We start from the raw sequence: 16,538 nt of genomic DNA on the forward strand, positions 1-16,538 counted from the left end.
ATATTTCTTTCTCAAGCATCTTGCAAAAATTCTTAACAGTAAAATGTTATATTTTGCCTTTTTTTTCTAGAATGAACCAAACGCAATACCAATTTTTATAAAAATGGTATAAAAAACATCACTTCATCTGAATCAAGAAATTAGAACGAGAGTTTCCATATCATATTGGTAAATTGAGTTATGATTTCATGGAAATGCACTAAAAATGAAAATATCAATCACAGAAAACAAAATCAAAAACCTCATTCTTCTTTCACAATCTATTGAACAATTTATGAGCAAATCCCGTGGTGCAGTGACCGAATAATAATCTTTTTAAACAGAGAAAGCATCTTTAAGTGAAATTAGATAGGCAGGTGGGTGGTTTTTGGACATGTTATTGATTTTTCCCATTTTGCCTGATCCCTAAAATGTTTTTACTTTACTACGAAATACTAGTATACAGTCAAATAATAAGATCATACATGACAAAAATTTATAAAACATAACTTTTTATATTTAATTTGTTTAGAGTTCAGTATAGATGTAGATTATTTAAATCTAAGTATATTTCCAAATAAGTCATTTGAATATAAGATTGAATATAAGCGAATTCCACGAAAACTTTTAAATATTTGATATCATATGTGTCCGATATTTAACAGACCCGGAACCTCAATATTCGGTTAATTTATACAATCGCGTTTAGCATAATATCTTTTTTCTGGAATATGAAGTTTACAATTTTAATGCATCTTTATCTGAAACAGATAATGCTTGTATACACATTTTGTATATTTTATCTTTTTGTGAAATTGTGAATAGTTCAGTTTTATCGAGCAAAATTGTCCATTTCGTGTTACATAACTTGGAATAATTTTAGCCCCGCCCGAAACAACTACATGTACTAGTAAACATTGCTACTGCGTTAAAAGTTCAAACTATCTCATAATGACTGTATACGTCATTTCCGATACAAAGGTTTTTCTGCGTTAAAAGTTCAAACTATCTCATAATGACTGTATACGTCATTTCCGACACAAAGGTTCTGAGCCATTCGTGTTTCGACAAATAATCTACATATGTAGGAAGCTCATTTCCATATTCGTTTGATTCTTTATTTGCTTTTTTATATAAAAATAAATGCAGTCGTATTGAAATACACGCGTTAGTGTTTTCTAAACAACACATAATCATGAAAGTCATTACTAACTGAAGAAAAAATCTTAAGAGTTGTTTTTGAGATAAGGAAAGTGAAGGAATTAGTCGAATCAATTTATTTTAATTCTATTAAAATATTTTCTTTAGTATTTCTAATTACAATAGTATGTCATTATACAAACAGTGAATGTTCTTTCTTGCTTTTTGTCTGTTTTAATATCCCATAGTCCCGGTGGTGTTTCGACCAAGGATCACTACTTTTATTTTCATTTAGAATTGAATATACGGATAGTATTCGATTTAAATACGTTGCAAACGGTTAACGGACGAAACATATGCCTATTTCCAAGTACATATAATATCAACAATTCTCGTAATGTGTAATTGAACCATTTTTAGGTTGGAGTTTCCAGAAATTTACGTTATATATTCGGAAAATTTGGGTCACACATGTTAAAAACAGCGCACATTACTGCAAATTGTGATATGATATTAATAATTATTTACATTACTTGTGTGAAATCAGTTGATGATTGATGGGAAAATATAAATGTTTAGATTGGCCTTAAAATCAATCATCAATTCAGTTCCACGAAAACTATAAATACTATGTATTACAAAATATATTACTGAATTGGTTAATGGTTAAAACCTCACATGAGATTAAATTTACAAATCTCGCATATGAATGCATCACTGCACATTTCATCTTACGTTATTTAAAGGGTTCCAACTTTTTAAAAAGTGTCCGATAAATTAGGATAAACCTTGAGTTAATTATTAATTAATTTCGTTTTGTGTTCGTTATTTGTGGTTCTAATTTATTTGTGTTTTCGTTTTCAGAGGTTGTCTATGCAAAAACCAGGCAGTGGGTTGTATTTTTCTTTCATACATTTCATACCATAAATGTATTCTTTCTCAAAGTTAAATGTTAGTTTTTGATTAACCGCAACGGTTAAAGAGAGAACAAAATAACGTAGAAAACATTGAAAAAAGGGAGATAACTCTTTATTTTGGTGTTAATTTTGGTTGTTTAGTTTAGGGAACTTTAAAATCGTTTTCGAAGCCAATTATTGTCGCATTAAAAATATTTTAACTACTTGACATGGATATTTTATATACATGTACGTAACTTTGGAACCAAAAAAAATTACTGAGATGAAATATACCTTGTGCCATACATATCATAGGAACTGTCTGATATTTACAGAGACAGTCTCTGCAGACTGTATCGCTCTAGAACTCTAACAAATAGGCTTCTGAAACAGGGTTATTTGCTACAAGATTGAAGTCATCACTACAGAAGTTTTATGGTCGTCATCAACTCTTGGATCGTTATGATATATCCATCTGCACCATGAAAACTGATCAATTCAACGTGTTATAGTTTTCTTTTCCTCGTTTGTCTACCTTGGACTTGACTTTTTATGAGCAATTCGGATGGTGTTTCTAGAAAAGAGGAGGACGCTTACTCCACCGGTGCACTTAGTCCATGCTCCCAGTTTTTAGTGGAATCAGAGTTGCTAACTTGCTTTTTTTACTTTGTATGTATGATTTTGGTTACTTTATGTTCTTTGTTGTGTATGTCTCTTTTCCATGTCTGGCCTTTGTCCCTGGACTACATTATTTTGATTACCGCTATAACCTTGGTTCCCTTGATTTCTCTTAATGAGTAATTGGTATTAGACTGAAATGTTTGGTTGTTTTCATCTCTTTTTTTATTGACGATCCGCAGTAGTCCCTTTCTTTGTTTCAAAGATTATTTGGTCAATTTATGTTTTAAATAATGATTTATCGAAAGTAAAAGGTTACTCACCTTCTTATGTTGACACACACACACACACACACACACACACACACACACACACACACACACACAATACTGGTTATAATAAGTTCAATATTATACTTTCTGGGGGAAAATTACTTATTCATTTAAAACATTCTGTTGGAGAATTGATGGGTCAATTTATAAATTTTATCTCTTTAAACTTTCTGTGTTAACCCTTAGTGTGTTGTATGTATTTGTATTAATTTTAAAATGCACTATTTCTGACTGTAAGATAAGTTTACTTTAGAGTCGAAATTTCGAGTTTGAAGTAGAACATTTTAGTTCAAACTGAAAATTTCGAGACTTTCGAGATGATTTTTCATTCAGAATTGTCAACTTTCCTTTCATCTGTGGCAACAGCCCTTCACCACCTTCTTATAGAGTGTACATATCACAAATCAGAGCATGTCGAAACTACGCAGAATTTTTGTATCGCCCTAGAATTCTAGCAAGAAGGCTTCTGGAACAGGGTTTGTTGCTTTAAGACTGAAAAAGTAATCAAGGGAACCAAGGTTATAGCCGTAATCAAAAGAATGTTCAAATAATTTTGATGTCCTTTTAATACAGGAATTATCAGAAGTCTTCATGTGTCCTAATTTGTGAGGGATTTATGTTTTCACATTAAATCCTCTGTCACTTTATGATTGATTTTCAGTTGTATTTTGGGCCAATAACAGCCTTTATTATTCCTTCCCCTTTGATAAAGTTGTTTTCTATGAATTATAAACTGTTAGACATGGAAAATAATTCAGAATATGTAGGACGAGTTTTCCTTTAGAAAGAAAACAAAATCATCACATTTCTGCAAATTTTTGAATAAACCAACTTGTTTCCGAGTAAATGTCGTAATTTGAAATCTATATATAGGACCCTATACAATGGTAATATAAGCCTTGGGGTTTAAATACAAAAAATGCCTATCTAATCTTTGACATATCGTTAACATAACAAATAACTTCTCTACTGCAAGAAACATGACCCGTAAATGATATATCCACCCTTCGCAGATATAAATACCCCTGTACCCCATAGCAAAAGTCGGACCGGACACAAAGAGTTAAAGATGGTAATTAATACTACAGGTAAGTTATCCTTATATTTGTATGTATACTTATATTTTGTTCTCTATAAACATTATTCATAATATGATATTTTTTCTCCCTTGAATTATTTAATCTTTTATCTTACAACGTACACTTATCTACCAGTATATTCACAAATGTTTATAAATTTTAAATATTCATATCATACAATCATTATTTTCTTACGTTTATCTTTTGTACAAAACAATATTTCTGGTGCCCTTCGAAAACGTTTGTGTTTCATTATTTCTAGTTCTATGTAGGTTTTGTGCAAATATTGGCCATTCAATGTTTTGAATTGAAACTAAAACAAAAGCTGTCACACTAATACATGCACGAACGAAAACAAGGAGAAACGGACTGAATATAAGCATTTCAAGAATCCATACTCATAATTTTCAGACCTTTATCGGGCTGAAATCGTAATATGGTTGCTACATGCTGTAAGCGACATTTTGTTTTACCATAAGACCCAAAGGAAACATAAACTGAACACGGTGAGCCAAACTAACTAGGAGTTTAATTGACAACTTTTATATGTTAATGTTTATCATGTAAATTCACACTCGAGCAACATACATGTATTCATATCTACATGTATATTAATTATGTCTTCACAAACACCCAAGCCTCCCTGAAATCCCTTTATTTGTTTTAGTATATTTAAAACGGAAAACGGTTAAAACAACCTGCAAACTATTCCAATATTAAATATGTCAGGTTGGTATACGAAGGGGTAGAACAAAGCGCTACCGTCAATGTTATCCCATCAAGAAGCCAATGCAGTGAAATTGAAATATCCTCTCTTTTCCGCCAAGAATTTCTCATAACTGACAGGCTTCAAACCGAAAGCTATCCCAGTATCAAAACACAAACTGTATAATTATAACAGATCTGTGTGAAGGATACGGGTTTTCCGACCAGAATGTTCAATACTTTTACTCGCTTTAAATTTACGACAGCTAAACTCTCTTTAGATTCTATTTTTTCGCCACCTGGTTTACTATCAGTAACAACCATGTGTTTCAAGTCAATGGTTTATAAGCTTTTCAGCACAACCGAGACAAAACTTGTTGCTGACACAAACAATCAAACTAATCATAAAAAGTGCATTTCGGGACCATTCAAAAACCTGGTACCAATATAAAGTATAATAAAAGTCTTTTTGTGGAAATGTCAGAAGTAAACAATGTTCAGTTATTTATAAAAAATTCCAGGAAGGAAGTTCTAAAACTGACAGAAAAAAAGTAGGCGATACCACGAAATTTGGTTCCCAACGAAAAGGAAAATACCATTGATTTGTATATTGAAAATCTTAAAACCAAGAATTCAAGAATCCACGAACTTGTTTTTCTTCCCTAATCCACGAATTAAAACACTTTCACAGTAGCAGAAAGTAAAGTTACAACGTTTCGTTTTAAAGTTTCTCAAAGCAACAGTTGTACGTTTCCATATTTTGTTTATCGATAACAATTCACATAAATGTTGCACGAAGAATAGTCGATGTTCTCCAAACAAAGATGTTAATGTCACATTTGTTATTTAAAAATAAAATGTAACAACGTTGTAAAATGATTTAGTATTCTCCAATATTTTCTGTGTCCCACAGTAATTTGAGTTTTGTTTTGTTTGCACTTTGTTAGTAAGTTTCATTTTAATTTCCATTGACAGTTATCGTCTTACGTCAAATGTAATTTAATTTTCCATTGTTGCAGTAAAAGACAAATCGGTTCCAATTATAATTGGTGGATTCTTGCTAGTTGTAGTTGTGTATTGTGAGTAAAAACATATTTAAGTAGAGTATATAGAAAATCATTAAATTTGTATGTTGTACGTAAAATCAATTGCAATATGTGTCAACATGATCAATGCAAGTAAAAAAACCGACTTTTATATCTTATTCGGGATCAGGTATGCTCATTCTGAAAAAAAGTTACGAAAGCAAATGGTAAGAAACATATTTTCTAACAAGAGAGTAATTTTTAAAATATTTTGTTGAAAAAATGCTGAAAAACCTTCTTATCAGTGTCTAGTATTTGTCCCTGGATTACATTCTTTTGGACTGGAGCTGGAATGTCAGTTAGCGGTCCTTAGTTTTTACATTTGTGTGTTATCTATATTCAGTTGCTTTATTTCCGTTGCAACAATGTACTCACACCTTATTAAACTGATATTTAGGTGTGTTTAATTGTGTTATATTTTTTTTCCAAAGTGGTCGGATATAAAACAAAATGGGAGGGTTGTGATCACGCCAAAGTACTTTAACCTCGACGCATATTATTTTAGCCTTTCCCAAGTTAGGGATTTCTGGCCTCTATGTCTTGCTTCGTTTTTACCTTCAGTTTATTTTTGTGGTACATGAGTATTTGTAGGGCAACTCTTTCGCTGTATCTGTGTATAATGATGTATGAGGGCCGGTTGCAGCATGTCCTGTGGTGTGAGGGTTGTCTGAAATTTTCATTCTGTTGGGGTCGTTGTTATATTTTGATTTCCGCTAGAACCTTGATTCCCTTGCTTACTCGTCCCAATTCCTTTAATTACCTCATTTTTATCTGGAACAAATTAGAAATCCAATGAAATCAGTTTCAAAATATTTTGCTTCTGTATTACCTACCAAACATATCAAAATAGATTAAAGACAAAGAAATCCAGATCTGACTGATGCACGTGTAATTGCAGAAATTCGTCAAGTGTTTATATTCTAGATTCCACAATTTATTTCATATTTCAAAAGTTTATAAATCTGATCTTTATTACAGGTTTTAAAAGAATAAATGACACAGTTAAGCAAAAGAAAGAAGATCAGGTGCGTATTATATTTGATATAAAATAATTGATTAAGTAAAACTTATGATAACAAAATGACAAACTCAGTAATGACCCCTAGGTTTTAAGAAAAAACAGCAAGGATAAATTACATTTTTACAATCTCAAAACAAGTCCAAAACAAACGACAATGTTCATTGTAACTTAATGATTCGAAATGGTTCTTTATCAAATTAAATCTTAAATGCAATAAGAACGTTACATATATTGCAAAAATTCTTAATGCATAATTGAAGACATTGTCCTATGGAATCATTCATTTAAATGAATCTTTGGATTGTTTACTGATATAAATCCACATATTGTAGCAAAAACGTCAATATTTTACATTCACAAACTCCAATCTTCATGTATAACTTAGATTGATGAACTGAATAGTTCAGAATTAAAATGGACCACAGAGTTGAGTGACGTCAGTGTGTATGAAGGACAGGAGGCCAAACTGTCGTGTGAAGTAAATTATGCCGAAGCAGAAGTGGTCTGGTATATTAATGATAAAGAGATAAGCAATGGAGATAAGTATGCAGTTTTATCTGAAGGCGCTACTAGACGATTGACTATATTGGTAACTGACCTTTGTGATAACGGTGCCCACATTGCTGCAAAAGTCGGGGACAAAATGACCGTAGCAAACCTGACGGTCACAGGTATAATTATATCCTATTTACCAAGAGGATCTATTTGCAGTTTTATCTAATAGCACTACTCGCAATTGTTAATAAATACTCTGCTTTCAAATAATGGGTGTAAAATAATGGTTGCGCTTGTTGACGAAATGACAAGGAGAACGCGCGTATAATATAACAAAATGCCAATATGAAAACCGTTTAAAGACACATTTAAGTCATTCCGGCTTCCCTTTGAAAGCTTGAAAATGTTTTTTTCTGGTTTGAATACCGAATGTTAAAAACCATTGCTTCTACCAACCTTGTTAATTAAACTGTTCTAGATCTACTCAAGTAAAATTCTATTACAATTTTCGATATTGTTGCAGGTTTAAGATTTCAATATGTAGTATTTAGTAAAAGATATTTCATATATGTAGATTAAAAAAATCTTTTTTTGTACATGCATAATAAGTTAATGTTTAAATCATATATCGTTTACCTCATATCGCATACCCTTTATTGCACTCCTAGACAGAAAAAAAAATTATAATATATAATTAAAATATATGATGTCACATCTGTATCATATGCGGTATCATATTTGGTCCTTGGGAAGATAGCGGAGTTTCGTGTTGATATGGCATGTAATACAATTATAATTCGTGGATTCTTGCTAGGTGTAGTTGTGTATTGTGAGTAAAAACATATTTAAGTAGAGTATATAGAAAATCATTAAATTTGTATGTTGTACGTAAAATCAATTGCAATATGTGTCAACATGATCAATGCAAGTAAAAAACCGACTTTTATATCTTATTCGGGATCAGGTATGTTCATTCTGAAAAAAAGTTACGAAAGCAAATGGTAAGAAACATATTTTCTAACAAGAGAGTAATTTTTTTTAATATTTTGTTGAAAAAATGCTGAAAAACCTTCTTATCAGTGTCTAGTATTTGTCCCTGGATTACATTCTTTTGGACTGGAGCTGGAATGTCAGCTAGCGGTCCTTAGTTTTTACAGTTGTGTGTTATCTATATTCAGTTGCTTTATTTCCGTTGCAAAAATGTACTCACACCTTATTAAACTGATATTTAGGTGTGTTTAACTGTGTTATATTTTTTTTCCAAAGTGGTCAGATATAAAACGAAATGGGAGGGTTGTGATCACGCCAAAGTACTTTAACCTCGACGCATATTTTTTTAGCATTTCCCAAGTCAGGGATTTCTGGCCTCTATGTCTTGCTTCGTTTTTACCTTCAGTTTATTTTTATGGTACATGAATGTATGTAGGGCAACTCTGTCGCTGTATCTGTGCATAATGATGTATGAGGGCCGGTAGCAGCATGGTCTGTGGTGTGAGGGTTGTCTGAAATTTTCATTCTGTTGGGGTCGTTGTTATATTTTGATTTCCGCTAGAACCTTGATTCCCTTGATTACTCGTCCCAATTCCTTTAATTACCTCATTTTTATCTGGAACAAATTAGAAATCCAATGAAATCAGTTTCAAAATATTTTGCTTCTGTATTACCTACCAAACATATCAAAATAGAATAAAGACAAAGAAATCCAGATCTGACTGATGCACGTGTAATTGCAGAAATTCGTCAAGTGTTTATATTCTAGATTCCACAATTTATTTCATATTTCAAAAGTTTATAAATCTGATCTTTATTACAGGTTTCAAAAGAATAAATGATCCAGTTAAGCAAAAGAAAGAAGATCAGGTGGTATTATATTTGATATAAAATAATTGATTAAGTAAAACTTATGATAACAAAATGACAAACTCAGTAATGACCCCTAGGTTTTAAGAAAAAACAGCAAGGATAAATTACATTTTTACAATCTCAAAACAAATCCAAAACAAACGACAATGTTCATTGTAACTTAATGATTCGAAATGGTTCTTTATCAAATTAAATCTTAAATGCAATAAGAACGTTACATATATTGCAAAAATTCTTAATGCATAATTGAAGACATTGTCCTATGGAATCATTCATTTAAATGAATCTTTGGATTGTTTACTGATATAAATCCACAGATTGTAGCAAAAACGTCAATATTTTACATTCACAAATTCCAATCTTCATGTATAACTTAGATTGATGAACTGAATAGTTCAGAATTAAAATGGACCACAGAGTTGAGTGACGTCAGTGTGTATGAAGGACAGGAGGCCAAACTGTCGTGTGAAGTAAATTATGCCGAAGCAGAAGTGGTCTGGTATATTAATGATAAAGAGATAAGCAATGGAGATAAGTATGCAGTTTTATCTGAAGGCGCTACTAGACGATTGACTATATTGGTAACTGACCTTTGTGATAACGGTGCCCACATTGCTGCAAAAGTCGGGGACAAAATGACCGTAGCAAACCTGACAGTCACAGGTATAATTATATTCTATTTACCAAGAGGATCTATTTGCAGTTTTATCTAATAGCACTACTCGCAATTGTTAATAAATACTCTGCTTTCAAATAATGGGTGTAAAATAATGGTTGCGCTTGTTGACGAAATGACAAGGAGAACGCGCGTATAATATAACAAAATGCCAATATGAAAACCGTTTAAAGACACATTTAAGTCATTCCGGCTTCCCTTTGAAAGCTTGAAAATGTTTTTTTCTGGTTTGAATACCGAATGTTAAAAACCATTGGTTCTACCAACCTTGTTAATTAAACTGTTCTAGATCTACTTAAGTAAAATTCTATTACAATTTTCGATATTGTTGCAGGTTTAAGGTTTCAATATGTAGTATTTAGTAAAGGATATTTCATATATGTAGATGAAAAATATCTTTTTTTGTACATGCATAATAAGTTAATGTTTAAATCATATATCGTTTACCTCATATCGCATACCCTTTATTGCACTCCTAGACAGAAAAAAACTTATAATATATAATTAAAATATATGATGTCACATATGTATCATATGCGGTATCATATTTGGCCCTTGGGAAGATAGCAGAGTTTCGTGTTGATATGGCATGTAATACAATTATAATTTGTGGATTCTTGCTAGGTGTAGTTGTGTATTTTGAGTAAAAAGATATTTAAGTAGAGTATATAGAAAATCATTAAATTTGTATGTTGTACGTAAAATCAATTGCAATATGTGTCAACATGATCAATGCAAGTAAAAACCGACTTTTATATCTTATTCGGGATCAGGTATGTTCATTCTGAAAAACAGTTACGAAAGCAAATGGTAAGAAACATATTTTCTAACAAGAGAGTAATTTTTTTAATATTTTGTTGAAAAAATGCTGAAAAACCTTCTTATCAGTGTCTAGTATTTGTCCCTGGATTACATTCTTTTGGACTGGAGCTGGAATGTCAGCTAGCGGTCCTTAGTTTTTACATTTGTGTGTTATCTATACTCAGTTGCTTTATGTCCGTTGCAAAAATGTACTCACACCTTATTAAACTGATATTTAGGTGTGTTTAATTGTGTTATATTTTTTTTTCCAAAGTGGTCGGATATAAAACAAAATGGGAGGGTTGTGATCACGCCAAAGTACTTTAACCTCGACGCATATTTTTTAGCCTTTCCAAAGTCAGGGATTTCTGGCCTCTATGTCTTGCTTCGTGTTTACCTTCAGTTTATTTTTATTGTACATGAGTATATGTAGAGCAACTCTGTCGCTGTATCTGTGTATAATGATGTATAAGGGCCGGTTGCAGCATGTCCTGTGGTATGAGGGTTGTCTGAAATTTTCATTCTGTTGGGGTCGTTGTTATATTTTGATTTCCGCTAGAACTTTGATTCCCTTGATTACTCGTCCCAATTCCATTAATTACCTCATTTTTATCTGGAACAAATTAGAAATCCAATGAAATCAGTTTCAAAGTATTTTGCTTCTGTATTACCTACCAAACATATCAAAATAGAATAAAGACAAAGAAATCCAGATCTGACTGATGCACGTGTAATTGCAGAAATTCGTCAAGTGTTTATATTCTAGATTCCACAATTTATTTCATATTTCAAAAGTTTATAAATCTGATCTTTATTACAGGTTTCAAAAGAATAAATGACACAGTTAAGCAAAAGAAAGAAGATCAGGTGCGTATTATATTTGATATAAAATAATTGATTAAGTAAAACTTATGATAACAAAATGACAAACTCAGTAATGACCCCTAAGTTTTAAGAAAAACCAGCAAGGATAAATTACATTTTTACAATCTCAAAACAAATCCAAAACAAACGGTAATGTTCATTGTAACTTAATGGTTCGGAATGGTTCTTTATCAAATTAAATCTTAAATGCAATAAGAACGTTACATATATTGCAAAAATTCTTAATGCATAGTTGAAGACATTGTCCTATGGAATCATTCATTTAAATGAATCTTTGGATTGTTTACTGATATAAATCCACAGATTGTAGCAAAAACGTCAATATTTTACATTCACAAATTTCAATCTTCATGTATAACTTAGATTGATGAACTGAATAGTTCAGAATTAAAATGGACCACAGAGTTGAGTGACGTCAGTGTGTATGAAGGACAGGAGGCCAAACTGTCGTGTGAAGTAAATTATGCCGAAGCAGAAGTGGTCTGGTATATTAATGATAAAGAGATAAGCAATGGAGATAAGTATGCAGTTTTATCTGAAGGCGCTACTAGACGATTGACTATATTGGTAACTGACCTTTGTGATAACGGTGCCCACATTGCTGCAAAAGTCGGGGACAAAATGACCGTAGCAAACCTGACAGTCACAGGTATAATTATATTCTATTTACCAAGAGGATCTATTTGCAGTTTTATCTAATAGCACTACTCGCAATTGTTAATAAATACTCTGCTTTCAAATAATGGGTGTAAAATAATGGTTGCGCTTGTTGACGAAATGACAAGGAGAACGCGCGTAAAATATAACAAAATGCCAATATGAAAACCGTTTGAAGACACATTTAAGTCATTCCGGCTTCCCTTTGAAAGCTTGAAAATGTTTTTTTCTGGTTTGAATACCGAATGTTAAAAACCATTGCTTCTACCAACCTTGTTAATTAAACTGTTCTAGATCTACTCAAGTAAAATTCTATTACAATTTTCAATATTGTTGCAGGTTTAAGGTTTCAATATGTAGTATTTAGTAAAAGATATTTCATATATGTAGATTAAAAAAATCTTTTTTTGTACATGCATAATAAGTTAATGTTTAAATCATATATCGTTTACCTCATATCGCATACCCTTTATTGCACTCCTAGACAGAAAAAAACTTATAATATATAATTAAAATATATGATGTCACATCTGTATCATATGCGGTATCATATTTGGCCCTTGGGAAGATAGCGGAGTTTCGTGTTGATATGGCATGTAATACAATTTATGGCATGTAATAATCTGGATATATCATCTGTTAAGAATACTCCTTTTTATATTTTCATTTCAGCAAATGGGCATATCCATATAACAGAAGAATCACACTCCAGCGGACGTTGACGTTATGAAACACATTGAAAAGTGTCTCAAAGAAGCTAAACAAAACAACAATTTGGAGACTTTATTTTGCGAAGAATGTCTGGAGTATGAAAAATATCGGAGAAAATTGTTAGGCAACCTTCGCAACGAATGTTTGTTTTTCAAGAAACTAGAACGTGATGGTATCAGTAAAAACGATGCAGATCTAGCCATTATCACGTATCCATTGATAGAAGCAATAAACACAGGTTATGACGACATAGTAAAATTTTTTATCGATATCGTTAGATGTGACATCAACAAACACGGCCGCTCCAAAAGAACCCCCCTTTTTTTTGCTTGTTTTATAAACAACGACAAGGTCGTCAAATTGCTTTTGGGATAAAGGGAGTAAAGTAAACTTAAGTGATAAATATAACCGCCCTCCATTATCAGTGGCTTGTAAAAATGGGAATTTCGAAATAGCAAAGATGTTAATTGACAAAGAAGCGGACGTGCGGGCAGTAGACTTTGAAGGATCAAACCCTCTTCATCATGCCGCTTTTGGTGGTAATAAAAAAATAGTGAAACTGCTGATACGTGATAAGCGAGTCGATTTGCTTAAGACTGACAATAACGGAAAAACGCCAGCAGATATTGCCAAAGAGGAAAATCACAACGACATAGTAGAAATACTATCTTTACCAAAAAACAAAAACAAAAAACCCTATGGTTGAACTGTTAGTCTAAACAAAAATGTCGACTGTTTCATCAATTACTCATTTATTGATTTCATTTAATTTTTTTCAGAAACTACGTGCATCTTTGGTAACTCCTTGAAGGTTATTTTCAAGTTTGCACCGAGGGTATTGAGATTTTTTTTTTCAAAAAGACCCCCCAAAAATATAACGGTCATTTCTTATACTTTGAATTTTAGTAACAAAGTTCAACTAGTAAATCATTAAAAATTTTGATGACGTCGCAGTTACAGTACAAATTTGGTCTGAGATGATAGGCAAAATTGTTTTCCATTCAAAAAGTGTGTAACTTCTGAAATAATATTTTTTGTCCATAATTGGAACGACAAAAGAAATGCAATTTTGTTCTGTATAGTAGAAATATGCTATTGATTTTTTTTAAATGGCCTGTATTGAACACTTTTAAGGAGATGGTGAGATCTTTCCAATATTCAACATTACTATTTCTTTAAAAATCATAATATTATATTTAAGTACCAATCCGTACAAATTAATTTCAGACATTGCCAATAGAAAAGTGATTCCTGGTGTAGAAAAATTCACCAAACATGATGCTTATTTGGTCTACATGTTTCTTCCTTTGAATCGCAGCTCATCCGAACGTAATTATGTTTCTGTAAAACATCAGTTGTCTCACAAATTTGACTTTTCAAATCACCATATGTCAAAATAATACCCTTTTTTCTGTGTTTAAATATGATACTTTCAATAGTATCATGAAAATCTACTTTACAAATATCATAAAATTTAGACTTTACAAGTGTAGACTTATCAGTTATTCTGAGAAAAAAAAAGTTTGAAAATCGATATATCATAACCCAATTCCAGCTCAACAGAAATACATTTACTTAGATATTTCTTACAATAAACAGCTTAACCACTTTTTTTTCTAAAAAAATTTCGACTCTTCCAGATTTTTGACATTTCCCTATTTTCAAAATTGGTACATTTTACCAGAATTGGCCTCGCTTTCTCCGATTTTTCCCCAGTCTGAAAGCATCCAAAATACGAGCTTTTGTAGCAACATCGTCCAATTCCATGGTATGTTAGCAAAAATTCATAACATCAATGCAAATCTCATCTTCTACTTCTTTAAAGTTAAAAAAGGTAGATTTTGTTTGGTTCGAATTCATTTGCAGATCGATCAAGTTAATTTAAGTTTGTTGCTTTCTCTTTTCATCAAGAAAAGCGCTAATATATTCACCGATGTCATTGTTTTGTGCATCACCAGTCTTGGTTTGTTTTGAAAGTATTTTAAGATCACTTTTGAGAGTTTAAATTGTCACGTTGAGACCTGGACAAATCTTCCGATGTCGTCAACAAGATTGTCTACCCTTTTAACGTCTACTAGTACTTCTATTATAACAAATCTTGAGTTCAAGGAAGAGACAGTTGAATCAAACTTATCTACTTTATCTTCGATTTTAGTTTCAAATTTGTCCAAACGTTTAAATAAATCATCGACCCAAGATGAACGTTGTAGGAATATGCATTGCGAAGGCAAAAATTGAACTTGTTGACCCGGATACATCATGCTAGGATTAGGAGTTGACCATAACTATACGCCTTGTTAAGGAATCATCTGGGTGGTAATTGGATTGTACATCGAACTGTGTAAACTACATGTTATGTGTTCGATTATTTACATTTGTCACGTCGAGTTCACCTGTATTTGTGTACTCCCTGTTACGTTATCAGTGTTCTTAATTCTTTTCTTTGATGGTTGTTTTCTCATTTAGATCTTTCAAAACACTAGAGCCCGACCCTACCCATCACTCCCTTTTTCTAGTGGCAATCAAAATATGTCGACCCTATTATCCTTGTGTCCCATCCCATTTCATCATCATCATCATTTCGCGTTCATTTTGTCATCCATTTCTTGTTCATCGCCTGAATATAGCTGAAATATTGCTGCTCGGACGTTGAACCTAAACAATCAATCAATCAATCAATCAATCAAAATACTGTTATCACTAATGTCACTACTGTTACACCTCTGTGTTTTTCTTTGGTATAATTAGCACAGATAACACATGTTTATCCACTCACCCTTGACACTACCGTATGTCTTCCGTCATCTTTGTTTTGACTCGATAACTGTTGTTATTTCATTTTGATCTTACATTAAAGTTGATAGTTAAGGCCTAATAAAACAAATAAAATCCCAAAGCACAATTTGTGCGCCTGTCGATAGTCAGGAGATGTTGGTCACTTATGTGTATCACTTTTTAGTTCCATTTTAATTTTGCCATCGTGTTGATGTAAAATGTTAAATACAAACATTCAAATGATTTGTAAGAGTTGTATCCTTTACCCTACGTAAACCTACTTAAATTTGAAAAGAAAAAGGGAAATCATAGTTGAAGAAATAGTCAGATACCAAGACCCAATGAAACTTAGCAGAAAAAAAAACAAAACATCAAAAAAAAACGAAAAGAAACATGAAATAATCGATTGTTTGTTTGTTGGGGTTTAACGTCCGAGCAGCAATATTTCAGCTATATTCAGACGATGATCATGAAATTGATGATAAAATGAACATGAAATAATGATGAAATGAAAAAAAAGGATGGGACACAAGGACAATAGGGTCGAGAAATTTTAATTGCCACTGGAAATAGGGAGAGATGGGTAGGGTCGGGCAATTTAGCCTCCTGTGGCGGAACCCTATGGTTCCTACTCCGAGAGAATACCACAGTAGGATTCTTTAACGTGCGAGGAACGTGGCATCTTCCCCAACACGGTGCACCACTATGGTTTGCGGTCAGGTTTTCCGTATTATAGCATGTAACACGCCAGGGGTACCCCATTCTACCATCTGAGGCACACATCCCAGCTGCTCTGTGTGCAGAGCGCCCTAGCCCCCGG

General features: G+C 32.3%; 1 protein-coding gene across 2 annotated transcripts; it reads left to right on the forward strand.

The window, feature by feature from the left end:
• The first annotated feature begins 3,774 nt into the window (after positions 1–3,774).
• LOC148613716 (immunoglobulin superfamily member 22-like) lies at positions 3,775–15,961 on the forward strand. 2 transcript variants are annotated; one of them, XM_088587262.1, is made up of 9 exons: positions 3,868–4,053; positions 5,769–5,828; positions 6,813–6,859; positions 7,241–7,526; positions 9,164–9,210; positions 9,591–9,876; positions 11,511–11,557; positions 11,939–12,224; positions 12,905–15,961. In XM_088587262.1, the coding sequence occupies exons 1-9, from the start codon at positions 3,957–3,959 to the stop codon at positions 12,952–12,954; spliced, it is 1,206 nt and encodes a 401-aa protein (XP_088443388.1). In that variant the 5' UTR covers positions 3,868–3,956; the 3' UTR covers positions 12,955–15,961. The 2 variants fall into 2 exon arrangements, with proteins under 2 accessions (XP_088443389.1, XP_088443388.1); XM_088587263.1 differs by lacking the exon at positions 11,939–12,224 and having other exon boundaries at positions 3,775–4,053.
• The last annotated feature ends 577 nt before the right edge of the window (positions 15,962–16,538 follow it).

The sequence above is a fragment of the Perna viridis genome, chromosome 6 (genome assembly GCF_037379345.1).
Source record: "Perna viridis isolate PV_CMFRI_1.1 ecotype Kerala chromosome 6, ASM3737934v1, whole genome shotgun sequence".
Taxonomy (NCBI): Eukaryota; Metazoa; Mollusca; class Bivalvia; order Mytilida; family Mytilidae; genus Perna; species Perna viridis.